Raw genomic sequence first — 14960 nt, forward strand, 5'->3', positions numbered from 1 at the left:
TTTTTTTTTTTTTTTTTTTTTTTTTGTCTTCTGTGTTTTGAGCAACCTTCCTGATAACGAAAGCTTAATGTGATTAATATTTTGATTTTGCTGTTTCAGTTTTCCTCTGATAATGTTTTCTTGAAAATTTATCTGGATCCTTCAAATTCTTGCAGATTGAATCAAATTGAACAATGTGATCTAGCGGCACAAAAAGATGGTGGTCCAGGAGGTGTTACGTCGATGATGAAGTCGGTACTCTCGCTAGACGATGGCCTTTGGCCTCATCCTGCAGACATGTCTACTCCTCCATTGATAACAGAAGTAAGGGAAGATCCTTTCACATTGGTCAAACAACCTTCTCCTCCTCCTGTTCTTGCTAAGGTTCAGCAGGAATATGCGACGATTCCCCCATCTAAAGTTGCGGATCCAAGGCCTGGAGTGGCAAAACAATCACAGGATGGACCTGAGTTCCAACATTTACACATTGTAGGCCTTCTCTCTTTGATTTTCGTTTATAACTTCCGAAAGCAATTAATTGATTTTCGTATATCTTCCGAAAGCAATTAATTGATTTTCGTATATCTTCCAATATGATATTGTTTACTTTTACTGTTTGGCGCAGCCAGTAAAAATGCTGGATGATTTCTTGAGATTGGCCCGAGAAAATACAAATAAGAATCTGGAGACTTGTGGTGTTTTAGCTGGCTCACTGGTAAGAACAAATTAATGGTTTATTGTAAATTTGTAAAGATTCTCTAGTTTTGTTCTCATACTTCATCATATATTTGCAGAAAAACAGGGTTTTTTACATATCTACGCTCATAGTCCCGAAGCAAGAATCAACATCAGATTCCGTAAGAATATAATTACTTTTCATCTGTTCAAGTTAAAATTAGAAATTCCTTCCACGCCGTTGGTTTTCACTGCTCTTGAATGTTTGGTTTTCATTTTGACTGCTACTTGAAGTATGTTTGAGTTTTAATTGTTTTACATTCTACGTACATTCCTATGCTATTGGTTCATATATGGTTATAACTGACTCGAGGGTTACTTGATTGAGCTTTAGTTAGCTACCACTGTTGTATTCAATCAATACTCATTCTATCTTTTCTTTTTTTAAATAAATATTCAGTGCCAAACGTTGAATGAGGAGGAAATATTTGAAGTTCAAGACAGATTATCACTTTTCCCTCTTGGTTGGATCCATGTAAGCTTTCTGGCTCTTTATGCAAATAGAATTTGGGACACCAAATTATAAAAATTATGTTGATTTCTCGACTTCTCTGCATAAATAGTTTAGTTTTGTCTTTAATATTCATTGCACTTTCTGACACTGATAGAACAGAAGATGAATTGCTGTAATATTATTGCTCGTGCAAGAATATCCCAATCTAGATAGACATTTGAGAGGCCTGACATTCTAACCTTACACCGAAAATGACCCTTTTCAAGATCAACCACATAAGCAATGAAACTACGTATAACCTTGATATGCTCAATACACTTATTATTATCCTGAACAAGCATTCTTTATTAGTCAATAAGCTCTGTTTATTTCACTTCAGTTGACTTGCTATGTAGTGATGTCTTGAGATGGATGCTCTTAATAAAACTGAAAAGCATTCTTTATTATATTTGTTCTTGAGAATATCGGAATTTTCGGCTTTTAACGATTCTGTTTAGCTCGCGTTATTTACTGGAATACGAGAAACTTCTGTTTTACATGTCTCTGATTCTTGTTTGATTTTCAGACACACCCATCACAAACGTGTTTCATGTCATCTGTGGATTTGCACACACATTACTCGTACCAGGTAATATAACAATTCTACTCTCTTTTGTTTTTTTGTTTTTTTGTTTTTTTATCCCTAGTGTCCTATCACAGAATATGTTTGGCTTTTTCAGATTATGCTACCAGAAGCTATTGCAATCGTCATGGCTCCTACGGATGAATCAAGGTGTTTTCCCCCTCCCCTCCATTCCTTCAACCACTCTTAAGTAGCATCATTTGTTTAACATATCCCAATGCTGTTGCAGTCCATATGGAATATTTCATCTGTCCGATCCAGGTGGTGTGTCGGTCATCCGCAACTGCCAACAGCGCGGGTTTCATCCCCATGAGGAGCCTGAAGATGGGAGTCCACTCTATGAGCACTGCTCTCATGTTTTGATGAATCCCAACTCGAAGTTTGACGTTATCGATCTAAGGTAAGATCTTGATTGCTGACACTCTTTATAAGGGAACTTGTATAGCACCCCGAGAATGAGTACCTTAAACTTCGCCCCGACGACAGCTCTGTAAATTTTGTAATTTGCAAATCCAGTTGAGTTACTGCCATTGTTGGGAGAGTTCAGGCTGTGGCCATGATTGGCTTCCCTTTGTTGAAAGAACAGCGTTGGCTATATAGTGTAGATGATAACTTCATTTCATTTCAATTCTTCCCCCTTCTTTCCTTTACATTCTGCTGTGGACGTTATTTGTGATATTATATTATTTTAATGTTAATACGTCTCTACTCTCCCGAGTCTCCCGATATTATATTATTTCTTTCAACATTAATGAAAGAGATTTTGAAAAAATATATTTTATATATATATTTACATGTTGGCTTTTAAGTGTAGTTTTCATCATTAATTTAATGAATTTGATTAATTGGCAAATCAACCAATGGAACACGTGGCACCACAGATTTTGGACAGCTGTAGGGACCGTAGACATCCACGAGGTTTCATAATTTTATACGTAATTATTCATAATGGTTAAAGCTTATGGTCTATATAATTTCAAACCCATTTGCCTAATTAGAATGGAAATAGGAGAAAATTAAACTACAGAATGAGGACCACATTCTAAATATTGCATTTTTTAATATATAAAATAACTGAACAAAAAAAGTATAAGAATTGTTAATATATATTATTGCAAGGATGAACAATAAAAAGTGAAATAATTTTTAGTTCTAATATGAAGTTTGTGGATTGAAAATAATCTTCGACCTTATAAGTAGTATGCCTATTCAACGACCATATATACTAGATTATGTATATTAATAGTTTATGGATATTTCTTATTTCTTTTTTGAAAAATCTTTAAATTTTTTTTGATATGTAAATACATATTTTATACATTTTAAATAAATTAAAGTACTTATGGTAGTATTATATTCATATTAGGTTATATTTTGTTATGATGATTCATCTGTTTGAAGTCAAACTAATAAATATGTGAAATATTGATACGTCCACTAATATTTAATTCCTAAGCTTAAAATAAACGATTTTATAATTTGAAAAGAAAATTTAAAAATATAATTTGAAGTTGACGAAGAGGGATCTCCAATGTCAAATTGGAATTAAATCAAATTCCAAAGGGCAAAAAGGACATTTTACAAGCTCTTTTCAATTTTAGGCTCTCTTAGCTTCATTATAACTGCCTTATATAATATAGAATAGGCCCATAGTCGTAGGCTTATGTACTGTGGTACTGCTCCCTATGCCATTCACGAGCATTTCCACTATTTTAGAGAGAGAATTTAGAGAGAGAGAGAGAATTTAGAGAGAGAGAGAGTGATCTTCCATTAACAAAGCAGGTTGTGAAGGAAGATGTGCGAGTCTATATAAGGCGTTGAGAGACAATTCATCTGATCTCTTTCAGGCAAGTGTCTGTTCATGAGGATGGGGAGAACACCGTGCTGTGAGAAGGAAGGGCTGAGAAGAGGCCGCTGGACGGCGGTGGAAGACAATAAACTGAAGAAGTATATCGAAGCGAACGGAGAAGGTTCGTGGAGATTGTTGCCGAAGAATGCTGGTGAGATTGATTTCGATTTGATATTTGTTTTTGTTTTTGTTTTTTTTTTGTGCGATTAAGTACTGCGATTCTTCTGGTTCTGTCTGAGATTTTGAATTGATTTGGCTTCTTCTGGTTCTGTCTATGATTACGAATTGGTCCTGAATGTGTGTGTGAAAATTTAGGACTGTTGAGATGTGGAAAGAGTTGCAGGTTGCGATGGATTAATTACTTGAGAGCGGATTTGAAGAGAGGGAATATCACTCAACAAGAAGATGAAACTATTCTCAAATTGCACACGACTTTCGGCAATCGGTTCGTTTCTCTCTCCTTTTTTTTTTCTTCTTCTCACAATTAAGATTGATAGCGAGGAAGCATGGAAGCATTGCAGTTTTCAAACATATTTTTACACCTTGATTTCAAACATAGTTTTCCACTTTAATTTCTAACATAATTTTACTCCTCGATAATAAAGTTCAATCGGAGTATAGAATCTCAAATAAACGCAATTTGTATGAGTAAATCACCATTTGAAGCTTCACAACTGACCTCGTGTTTTGTTATTCTCTTCTTCTTCTTGATCATCACAATCATTTTATAGCACATTTGAAATTTTAATTAATTTATTTTTTTTGTATTCTCATCTTTTGTGATTTTATTTCTTTTCCTCTTGTAATTTTCATTTTAAGCTCCACAATTGACTCCTGCTGTGTTATTCTTGTCTACATCATTCTTTTCCTCATCCTCATAATGATTTTCTGTTTGGCACGTTCGAACTTTTATTTTTATTTTATTTTTTCTCCTTTTCTGATTTTCTCGCCTTTTTTTTTTCCTTTTAATTTCATTTGATGCTTCTCCAACGGACTTCGGCTTTGTGTTCTTGTCCACATCGTTCTCTTCTTGATCATCACAATCCTTTTTTCGTCTTTTCTTTTCTTTTTAATTTCATTTGATGCTTCTCCTAGTGACTTCGGCTCTGTGTTCTTGTCCACATCGTTCTCTTCTTGATCATCACAATCCTTTTTTTCATCTTTTTTTTTCCTTTTAATTTCATTTGATGCTTATCCAACTGACTTCGGCTTTGTGTTCTTGTCCGCATCGTTCTCTTGTTGATCATCACAATCCTTTTTTCGTTTTTTTTTTCCTTTTAATTTCATTTGAAGCTTCTCCAACTGACTTCGGCTTTGTGTTCTTGTCCACATCATTCTCTTGTTGATCATCACAATCCTTTTTTCGTCTTTTTTTTTTCCTTTTAATTTCATTTGATGCTTCTCCAACTGACTTCGGCTGTGTTCTTGTTCACATCGTTCTCTTCTTGATCATCACAATCCTTTTTTCGTCTTTTTTTTTTCCTTTTAATTTCATTTGATGCTTCTCCAACTGACTTCGCTTTTTATTCTCGTCCACATCGTTCTCTTCTTGATCATCACAATCCTTTTCTTTGAGCACATTTGAACTTTTTATTTATTACTTTTTTCTTTATCATTGTGATTTCATAATATTTTTATGTATACTAAATCCAGATTAATGACTAACACATAGTATTGAAGAATTCTAGTCAAAATTAACAACAGAAAAGAAAAGGAAATAGACAAAAAAGAAAAATGTTAAGAACACGGAATGTTAATTTTGTTATTAGTTTAAATGAAATTATTCTTTCTAAAAATAAGCTTTTGCTTGATAATTTTGTTTCTGTGTTGGAATACTATTTTGTTTGTAACTTGATTTATTTGAGGCTCTAGGCTTTCAAGTGTTTGAAATTTAGTTTTTATTCTTTTGATAAGTCTTAAAATTAGTGTCTAGCATTTTTTTATAATTAATTTTTATTTTAATAAAATTTTAAAATGAATATATTTTAGGTATCCACCACAACTTATTAGTTCTTTAAATGAAATTATTCTCTCTAAAAAAAAAGGAGTTTTTGCCTGTTAATTTTTGTTTTCTATTGGTCAGAATACTATTTTGCTTCGTAACTTGTTTTATTTTAATTTCTAGTCTTTCTTGAAATTTACTTCTTATTCATTTAGTAAATCTTCATATTAATATATATTATTAATTTTTTTTATTTTATAAATTTAGATTTTCTGTGCCTCTTTTCTGAACTTTTGAAATATATTTCAATATCTCTTTCGTTGAAAAGAGATTATTATTATTATTAATATTATTATTTTGCTGAATTTAATAAAAAAAATTAACTTGAAACTTATTTAGAATATATTAATTTTAAGGTTTTTAAAAATGACTAAAATGAGAAGATTGTCTCGGTATAATTGGAGATACATTACACTTCGATATTAATTGTCTGAAATATTAACAAAGATAATAAAATAATTATTTTATTTTAAAGAGGCACTACCACGCGTAACGCACTGTCCATGTAGTGCCATTTCAATTCCCCTTTTCTGTTGTCCTCACGGGACTGACGTTGGAAAGAACACATCGCTTTCATTCTCTTTCCACTGACGTGTCTTATCATTCTCCTTTAAATAAACAAAAGCGTCATTACAGGTTTTTAATTTTAATTTTCTCTTTTAGTAATTATTGGTTTTTTAGTATTATTTCAATTTTCCGAGTTTTTATATTTTAATTTAAAATTTTCTATTTTAGTAATTATTGTTTGTTTTAGTATTATTTCGATCTTCCACGTGCGGTCATTTAGTGCATAGTTCATTCATGGAAGCCAGCCCATTAAACCATAGTGGCCCCTTGATTTAGTTAGTTAGATGAGTAAATGATCTAGAAATCTTAGTATTAAATGTAAGTTACCACACTGCCATTTATTTTATTTTATTTTATTTTAATTCATTTTGGCCATACTGCATAGTATTAAATGCAAGTTACCATACCGCATGGTGGCCCCTTGATTTGGTTAGTTATTATTATTCACCGTTATAACATATTATCACATAGTGATGATGATTGGTGTTTCAGTTACATGGCGAAACCTAGAAGGTACCCTTCATAACTATTTATTTTTCTTCTAGTTTTTAGATTTTAAAAATTAAATTTATAACGTAACAACTTATTTCTCTTCTAATTTTTAGATTTTAAAAATTGTGTTTATGCATGTATCGTAGTCTGCTTGTAGTGGGAAGGAGTATTCATAGTTTTATCAACTTGGGAACAATTATTACACACTAACAATATTAACATCAAATTAACATTAGAGGTCATATTAGAGTGTTTTCAGAAATTATTGAAGGCTAATTATTAGTAAACTGGTGTGACTATCTATGCTAATTTCAGAAATTATTACATATTAGTAAACTGAATTGATAGACGTATGAGTAGGTATCTCGGCAGCTAATTTTTTTTCAAGACTATCGAAAATGATAACAATATTTGGAGAACCATCTTGAATCTGTCGTTTTCTATGTTTTGCCTTATTTCGAATCAAACATACTTTTTATCAAACTTTAATGCGTTTTTTTCCTTTGGTTTGTCATTTTATAAAAAAAATTTCATGGTACGTTTTTCTTGGCTTACACATTTTTTTGAAAGTAGGGGGGTTGTTAGTTCAATAATATCATTGTTTGCATTTTAAAAATATTCTCTCCCAAAGTTCTCTCATCTCATTACTGCCCAACTTATCTTTCCCTAGAATAAAATTCCCTCTAATGCTTTTCCCCTCTTTTAACTTTTAGAAAAATAAAAACCCTCCTATAGCTACCTTCTCTACTTGTATAATGAAGTCTATATGATTTGAAAAAAATATTAAATTTAGTTCATACAGTTTAAAAGGTTAGAATCTCTGTTTAATAAAGCATCATAAATTTGGTTTTGCAATATAATCTTTATTAGTAGTTTCTAGCAACCAAGTAAGAAAACTCTTTAAAAAATCAGAAAGATTAAATTCTAACTTTCTCCAAACCATAGTCAAATCTGTAATTTACCCATTATTTTAAAATTAAAAGACGTACCTTGCCCCTTATTTCCAATTATGTACTGTTCTTGTAGGTGGTCTCTTATTGCTGGAAATTTACCTGGGCGAACAGATAACGAAATAAAAAACTACTGGAATTCTCGTTTGAGTAAGAAAATTTACAGTACCACCGCCAAAAAAGATGCTCCTGAAAGCGCCGATCTTTCAAAGAGAAGCAACCGAGGCCGACCAAAAAAATCAGCCGTACTAAAAAAGAACAAGAAACAAACTACCCCACTTGAAAGTTCCCAATCTAATTCCATAGCAAAAGTAGCACTTCACGACGCGGGAAGCAATTCTCGATTGGAAGGTGCGGAGAAGGAACCAATTAAAAGCGATGAGGAGGAAAAGAAAGAAACCAGTAACACAGCTATGAAGGATCCGAAAGTAGAGGAAAAGGAAACTTGGGAACTGGGATCAAATGAATTGATCGATGAAACAATAAAAGGTATCGACGAGAGAGAAAATAGTGTTTGGAGTTCAAATATAGAGAGCGAGGAGTTGTACTACTCTTCTTCTGCGTGGGCTTCATCAATCAATTCCAATTTCAACAGTGAATGGCTCAATTGGAACTGGGAAGATGACGGGGGGGTCTTAGGCCAGAATTTCAAAGAACCATCATCTTGGTTTTATTGGGCGAATACCAATGGGAAAGGAGAAGAATGTCTTTGAAATGTTGCCCAATATTTTTATTCCTATAGGTAATCTCTCTAAAATTTACTGTAATAAGGCCAGTGACTAATGCTAGTAGATTATAATTCATCTAAAACTTGAAGCCGAAGAAAAAGAAAAAGCCCATTCTCAATAATTTGTCAGGCCTACGATATCTCCCCCTCCCTAACTAAAAAGACACCAAAAAAATACTATATTAAATGACGAAGAGGATTAGGCTAATGGTTCAGGATAGGGTCCTGTGCTCTACAATCCTATTGTGCGTGTGTTAAAGAGTTTTTTTTGCGAAATTCACATTCGAGCACAATAATGACAATATAATAATTTGAATTCCAAACAAGAAACATTTCAAGATACGATTAAATTTAGGGGCCGAAAGAATACCTGGAAAATATGGTTGGGTGGCTTCTTTTAAGGAATGGCGATATCACCAAGCACTTCTTCAACTAAAGAATCAAGAATTTGAGATTCGAGTTCGACTCCGATTGTGAAAGCGTCAACTTCAAAGTCCAACCATCGTCCATGCCAGCAACTCATGTCGTTGTCAACTAATTCATCCACCATGCAATCCCCCATTCCGCTCCACTCTGAAATCTCCTTCCAAATCTCTTTGCCTAACTGTTCCTTTCTTCCCAATACTCCCAATCCTTTTCCCCACATTTTATACCCTCCGCCTACGTACTGTCTACATCTCAAGTCCAAACATTCACAAACGCAATCAAATAATGCCTTCCGTCTAACCCTTTGCTCCGATCCTTTGTTTTGATTCTCTAATATATTGAATAGATAAGGGTTTATGACTTCACGGGAGCGTCCCAATACATAATCGTTGAACATCAACTCCACATCACAGAGTATGTCCTTTATGTATTCTAGTTCCCACACGGTACGTCCTGTACTACATTTCGAGATTGATGAACTGAACTTACTTGTTGGAGCTTCGTTGGTTAAGGAGGATGCAGAATCAAGCAACTCTGCATCAGCTTCAATAACATCTTGGCCTTGGATTGATGAACAAAACTTGTTTCCTGTTAAATTGAAAGACAGTTTAGTCATGTCATATGCAATGCGCAACTAGGAGTAATTTCTGCTTGGTACGACAAAATCATCTACCTTCTCTGCTGTTACTATCTGATGAGTCACAGCTTTCAGATGAAAACGAATGTTCAAGAATCGAGACGGGACTCGGATGTCGAACTTTGAGCAACTGCTCAGCATCAGCATCAATACTATTACTGCTACATTCTTCAATCCTATGAACTAACTGAAAAACACGTATGTTCTCAATCATGTAAGGGACATTTTAATAAGACCCATCGAAGCACTAAAATGGACAATGCAGGTAATAAAACATGTTGTGATGCAAAAAAAAAATGCAGAAAAGTGCATGAAAAATTCAAAAAGTTGAGGACAAAGTTCACATACCGGGAATTCTTGCTTTAATCCTTGTAACGAAGAATCAGTAGAAGAATAATCAAAACTATATAGACCAGATTGCTTGCTGCAAACCGAACTTTGCTGGATCGTCTCATTCAACTTTGTGGACAACGTATCGAGCGTATCAAGAGAGGGTGAAAGATGATCAGAAGTCGATAAACAAGAACTCTCAGATCCTCTAGTGATAGATTCGATGCTAGGGGAGGAGGACTCAACCTTATCAATTAGTTCTCTTAACTTCTGCTCTAAAAGTGCACTCAAGGCATTTTCTCCAATTATATTGCACTCTATTGAGGATGACTTCAAACTATCTGATCCATGCGGCCCTCTAAGTTTTGAGTCAATGTGACCATAGGTATCAGATCCAGGCACCTTCCTTGTAAGTGGGGCAGTAAATGTAAAAGAAACAATGTCTGTCCCCTTTTTTCTGCAATCTTGAGCCAAACTACTAGAAGAACTGTCGGCAATATTGTTTGAATTTGAATGAATTGACATCTGGATTTTGTCAGTTAACATATCATCCCTGGCTTGTTTCTTATCAAAGCGTTGATCCCGATCGATTGACCGTTTCTTCCTAGGAAGATTTTTTGCATTAGAATGCAAGTCTACCCTTTCCCTGTCGGATATGTCCAAGCCTGTCTTCCTGGCACCAGCTTTTGAACCGACGACAACTCTTCCTGCATTTCTTCGATGTCTAAAAGAAAAATTTTCATTAAGTGATTTCTTTCCCTCAGTGTTGGAAATTGGTTTCTTTGATGGTAATTTTACCCTGTCAACATGGCAGTTTTGTCTCTGGTTATTCTGCTTGAGAGGATGGTTATTAGAAGCATTGCAGACAGAGGATTGTACGTGCAGATTTTTCTGAGAGCTTGTCTGTGTCTTTAAGGGCTGACTTGACTTCCCCTCATTCTGTTGTTTCTGGCCAGTAAAATTTCTATGGCTATGGGTATTCACATTTTCTCTTCTTTGTACATTAACTTTTGCTTGTATTGCAAGTGATATGGATTTTCCTTTGTTCTTGGAGGAACTATATTCCGCATCAGGTAAAACCTTGAATGATGATGAATCTTGAGATCCATCCCAGCTTTTGTTCATAGACTGTCCCTTCAAAAGCCTGGAGGCATTTGATTCCAAAGGCTTTCTAGAAGTTTCAAGAAACCTGGCTGATTTATGAGAGGACTCTGCTTTCTCTTTTAATTCTTTGGCCTTCAAGCTAACTGAAGAGGACCTAACTAGAGGCATTTTTTGTGATATATCTATTTTTTCTTTTGGAGCTTGCAACTTCAAGGGTGCTGCTGAAGAAGATCCAATCGATGAAATTTTACTTTTGGTAGTAGCTGGAGGTACAGAATCTATTATTCTTGCAGCAGCTTCCATTATGTGAGCAGCATTCTTGGTCGGAATGAAAGCAGGACTCTTAATAGGGGACAGAAGCTTATGGTGAGTAATTGGAATTGATTTGGCTGATTTAGGAGGAAGAATTTCTGTTTGGAACTTTTCTATCGGCCTGCTAATAATCTTATGAGGCTTTGTTTCTGAAGGTTTCCTAGAAGAAGCAGCTGCACGGTCATCAACCGGATCGAGCAAATTACCAGAGAACATGATTGGGCAGTCATGACGGTAATTGAAACTTCCCCTATCGCTGGGAGCTTCTTGAAGAGATTGAGTATCAAATGATGGGGTAAAGTAGGTATCTGAAAAATGGGATGACGGTAAGGAATCCAATCCCATAAGCCTAGCAACTACCCCAGGGACCTTAACTCCGCATCCTTCATCCTCCGTCACAGATGAAGAACAACTATAATCACTGCTTCCTTTAATACTTCGCCCTGTTCCACATTCATCCAAACCTATCTGGAAATAATTACAAGAATCAATCATAAATCTAGATAGATGGAAAAGAAATCAATGTACAAATGTTGTTCCACTCACCAGATGAGCCTGTGTCAAGGGCGAGTTTCCAGCACTTCTATTCCCTTGTTTAGAACGCTCTGTGGAGAGAAGCAAAAATGTAGTTCAAAGACGACATAATACATACAACAGTGTGATAACACAAGCACGAGATGAAAAGGCTTCCCGCATAATTTACAGTTGAAAAAATGATATCGTACCTTGTACATCCGGTTTGCTGGAGAACAATCTCTTTCGAGATTTAGCAGTCCAATCAAACAAGTGGAAAAATCCACCACCATAACTTCCTCCATTTTGCGAACCGTCTTTCTCAACTCCCATTTTCCTCTATGAAAACAGAGGTCAATTCAGCACATTTGGGGAAAAGAAACTAGATAGGGCATAGTATACACGGTTCAGTCCACCGATCCATCTGCATTTACAAGCAGTTTATTTCTCAATGAATTAGCAGATGAAAATTTGCAATTTAGTCCATCAACTGTCAAAATTGAACTGAATCGAGAATTTCATTAGGCTAAGTTTTTCAAATAATCCACGAACAAATGGACGAAAACAAAGTCAAAGATGAGACAAATCGGGAGTTTAAGGTGCCTCGTTTTTCTTGATATATGGTTGTTATGATGTAATATAAAGCATCGATTGATGCAGACGTAATGATAAGTGTAACATCTCAACTTAACCACAATATGCACTAATTCTAAATCCGAAATTGACGGAACTGACATAGACTTCGTCTCACAACATTTTTCAAAGAAATTAAAGCGTTCATAAAACTAAAAAGAAAACTAAGGAACGCAGAAAACGAATAGAGAGCCACCGACAGAACTCAAGGTAAAGTAAACAACAAAACGAGAGACTTATCGAATAAGCCTTCTAATTCGGTTTCCTGTTTACAAAATTAACCTAAAATAGAGCGTAATCGAAGAAATCAAACCATGAGATCCTAGAATCCAAAAATTAATCAAGAAGATTTCGAGGCGAAAACCTAAAATAAAGAGGAAGATCATCTAAGCATTGCGCTCATCTTCTGGCTGCTATCTCCTTCTTTCTCCTAGAAATGCTTGTTGTCTATTGCATTCGTCGATGTACACGCAATGATAACATCTCATCTCAACCACAAACTCTCAGATTCTCAATCCAATTTGATGGAACTGACATCGATCGATCATTTTAAACTTCCTATACCTACAACTTGCAAAGAAACTAAACAGTGCAAACAGTTTAAATACAAAAGAAGGAACGCAGACAACAAACAGGAAGTTAACATCGATTCAACAAAGTCAAGGTAAACAACGAACAAGTGAATCAATCGACTAAACCTTCTAGTTTCTTAATTTTATTCACAAACTTGCACCAAAATAGAGCAGAATTACATATATCAAACAATGAGAATCTACAGTCCAAACAGTTTAAATACAAAAGAAGGAACGCAGACAACAAACAGGAAGCTAACATCGATTCAACAAAGTCAAGGTAAACAACGAACAAGTGAATCAATCGACTAAACCTTCTAGTTTCTTAATTTTGTTCACAAACTTGCACCAAAATAGAGCAGAATTACATATATCAAACAATGAGAATCTACAGTCCAAACAGTTTAAATACAAAAGAAGGAACGCAGACAACAAACAGGAAGCTAACATCGATTCAACAAAGTCAAGGTAAACAATGAACAAGTGAATCAATCGACTAAACCTTCTAGTTTCTTAATTTTGTTCACAAACTTGCACCAAAATAGAGCAGAATTACATATATCAAACAATGAGAATCTACAGTCCAAACAGTTTAAATACAAAAGAAGGAACGCAGACAACAAACAGGAAGCTAACATCGATTCAACAAAGTCAAGGTAAACAACGAACAAGTGAATCAATCGACTAAACCTTCTAGTTTCTTAATTTTGTTCACAAACTTGCACCAAAATAGAGCAGAATTACATATATCAAACAATGAGAATCTACAGTCCAAACAGTTTAAATACAAAAGAAGGAACGCAGACAACAAACAGGAAGCTAACATCGATTCAACAATCCAAACAGTTTAAATACAAAAGAAGGAACGCAGACAACAAACAGGAAGCTAACATCGATTCAACAAAGTCAAGGTAAACAATACAAAAGAAGGAACGCAGACAACAAACAGGAAGCTAACATCGATTCAACAAAGTCAAGGTAAACAATGAACAAGTGAATCAATCGACTAAACCTTCTAGTTTCTTAATTTTGTTCACAGACTTGCTCCAAAATAGAGCAGAATTGCATAAATCAAACAATGAGAATCTACAGTCCAAAAATTAAACAAGAAGATTTCAGGACCAAACCTTAGAAAGAAATCGTGAAATCAGTAAACCGTTGCGCTCTTCTTCAAGCTGTATCGTTTTCTTTCTCCTAGAAATGCACCTCAATCGATTACGATCACAGAGATTTCGATTTCGTAAAAGGATAAAATGGAGACTAATCGGCCACAGTCTCGAGAGCGAGAGATGGAGAGAGAGAGAGAGAGAGAGAGAGAATTGGCTATGGCTCTCTTAATTGTTACTACAGACTCACAGAGGAAGTGGGTCTGCGAAGTAATGAGTTGGATAAAATGAGAACGTTGTTATTTGTTTTTTTTTTTTTTTTCTTGAAGGAATTTCAAAAACTAAATTTATTTTTTTAAAAAAAATATAAATTCAAAAGTTTTTATTTATTTATTTATTTTTAAAGAATCGAAAGAGCTTTGTAACGTCTGTTTAGACCGTAGAGAGAGAGATTACAGATTTCAAATTCAAAACGCTGGAATCCATTCATTGGTGATCAATGGCAATGATAAAATCACCGCCCTCAACCGGATAACGATCGCTACGATTAGTGACGTGGCAGTTCGTGAATACTTTAATGCCTAAGCCCAACCCCGAAATAGCTACGTGTCACATGAAGAACTAGAAAGCACACAAATTTTCGTGCCTCAGAGTGAAAACAAACACTTTTCTCTGCTTTTGGCATCCTTTACTTTTGCTCGGCATCGCAAAATGCGAAAGTAAATCGATATTATTGTACAAATAAATTCAAAAAGAAAAATTCATATAAAATCTTAGATTTCACTTTCTAAATAATGATTAATTGTAACATAAAGCCAAACTTAATTAATTTAAGTTATTATATTAAATAATATAATTAATAAACTAATAACAAAAATTGCTTTAAAAAATTGAAAAAGGAAAAAAGATCAATATTGAGATTCCTGACCCCACAAATTCATTTAAATTTT

General features: G+C 34.5%; 3 protein-coding genes and 1 long non-coding RNA gene across 5 annotated transcripts in view; 2 read left to right on the forward strand and 2 right to left on the reverse strand.

The window, feature by feature from the left end:
• LOC111436935 (AMSH-like ubiquitin thioesterase 3) overlaps positions 1-2418 on the forward strand; it is a 5050-nt gene extending 2632 nt beyond the window's left edge. Inside the window, exons 8-14 of the mRNA XM_023074730.1 lie at positions 156-468; positions 605-694; positions 774-836; positions 1115-1189; positions 1734-1796; positions 1888-1940; positions 2020-2418. Of these exons, the coding sequence (XP_022930498.1) occupies positions 156-468; positions 605-694; positions 774-836; positions 1115-1189; positions 1734-1796; positions 1888-1940; positions 2020-2194 (832 nt within the window). The 3' untranslated portion in view covers positions 2195-2418. The remainder of the gene's footprint in view (positions 1-155; positions 469-604; positions 695-773; positions 837-1114; positions 1190-1733; positions 1797-1887; positions 1941-2019) is intronic.
• A 1016-nt stretch (positions 2419-3434) lies between these two features.
• LOC111436936 (transcription factor MYB111-like) lies at positions 3435-8499 on the forward strand. The gene is made up of 3 exons (XM_023074731.1): positions 3435-3790; positions 3955-4084; positions 7727-8499. The coding sequence occupies exons 1-3, from the start codon at positions 3652-3654 to the stop codon at positions 8361-8363; spliced, it is 906 nt and encodes a 301-aa protein (XP_022930499.1). The 5' UTR covers positions 3435-3651; the 3' UTR covers positions 8364-8499.
• On the reverse strand, positions 5416-7111 carry LOC111436939. Its single transcript, XR_002709361.1, has 3 exons — positions 7038-7111; positions 6912-7000; positions 5416-5428 (listed from the first exon to the last, which is right to left on the reverse strand). It is a non-coding gene; the product is annotated as an uncharacterized LOC111436939 (long non-coding RNA).
• On the reverse strand, positions 7612-14264 carry LOC111436933. Of its 2 annotated transcripts, XM_023074727.1 has the most exons (8): positions 14032-14264; positions 12697-12820; positions 11912-12123; positions 11733-11791; positions 9789-11654; positions 9477-9627; positions 8748-9391; positions 7612-7752 (listed from the first exon to the last, which is right to left on the reverse strand). In XM_023074727.1, exons 3-7 carry the CDS (start codon positions 12030-12032, stop codon positions 8775-8777), a joined length of 2814 nt encoding a protein of 937 aa, XP_022930495.1. In that variant the 5' UTR covers positions 12033-12123; positions 12697-12820; positions 14032-14264; the 3' UTR covers positions 7612-7752; positions 8748-8774. The 2 variants fall into 2 exon arrangements, with proteins under 2 accessions (XP_022930495.1, XP_022930494.1); XM_023074726.1 differs by lacking the exon at positions 12697-12820.
• Between the last annotated feature and the right edge of the window lie 696 nt (positions 14265-14960).

Source organism: Cucurbita moschata, unplaced genomic scaffold (assembly GCF_002738365.1).
Source record: "Cucurbita moschata cultivar Rifu unplaced genomic scaffold, Cmos_1.0 Cmo_Scf00060, whole genome shotgun sequence".
NCBI classification, from domain to species: Eukaryota; Viridiplantae; Streptophyta; class Magnoliopsida; order Cucurbitales; family Cucurbitaceae; genus Cucurbita; species Cucurbita moschata.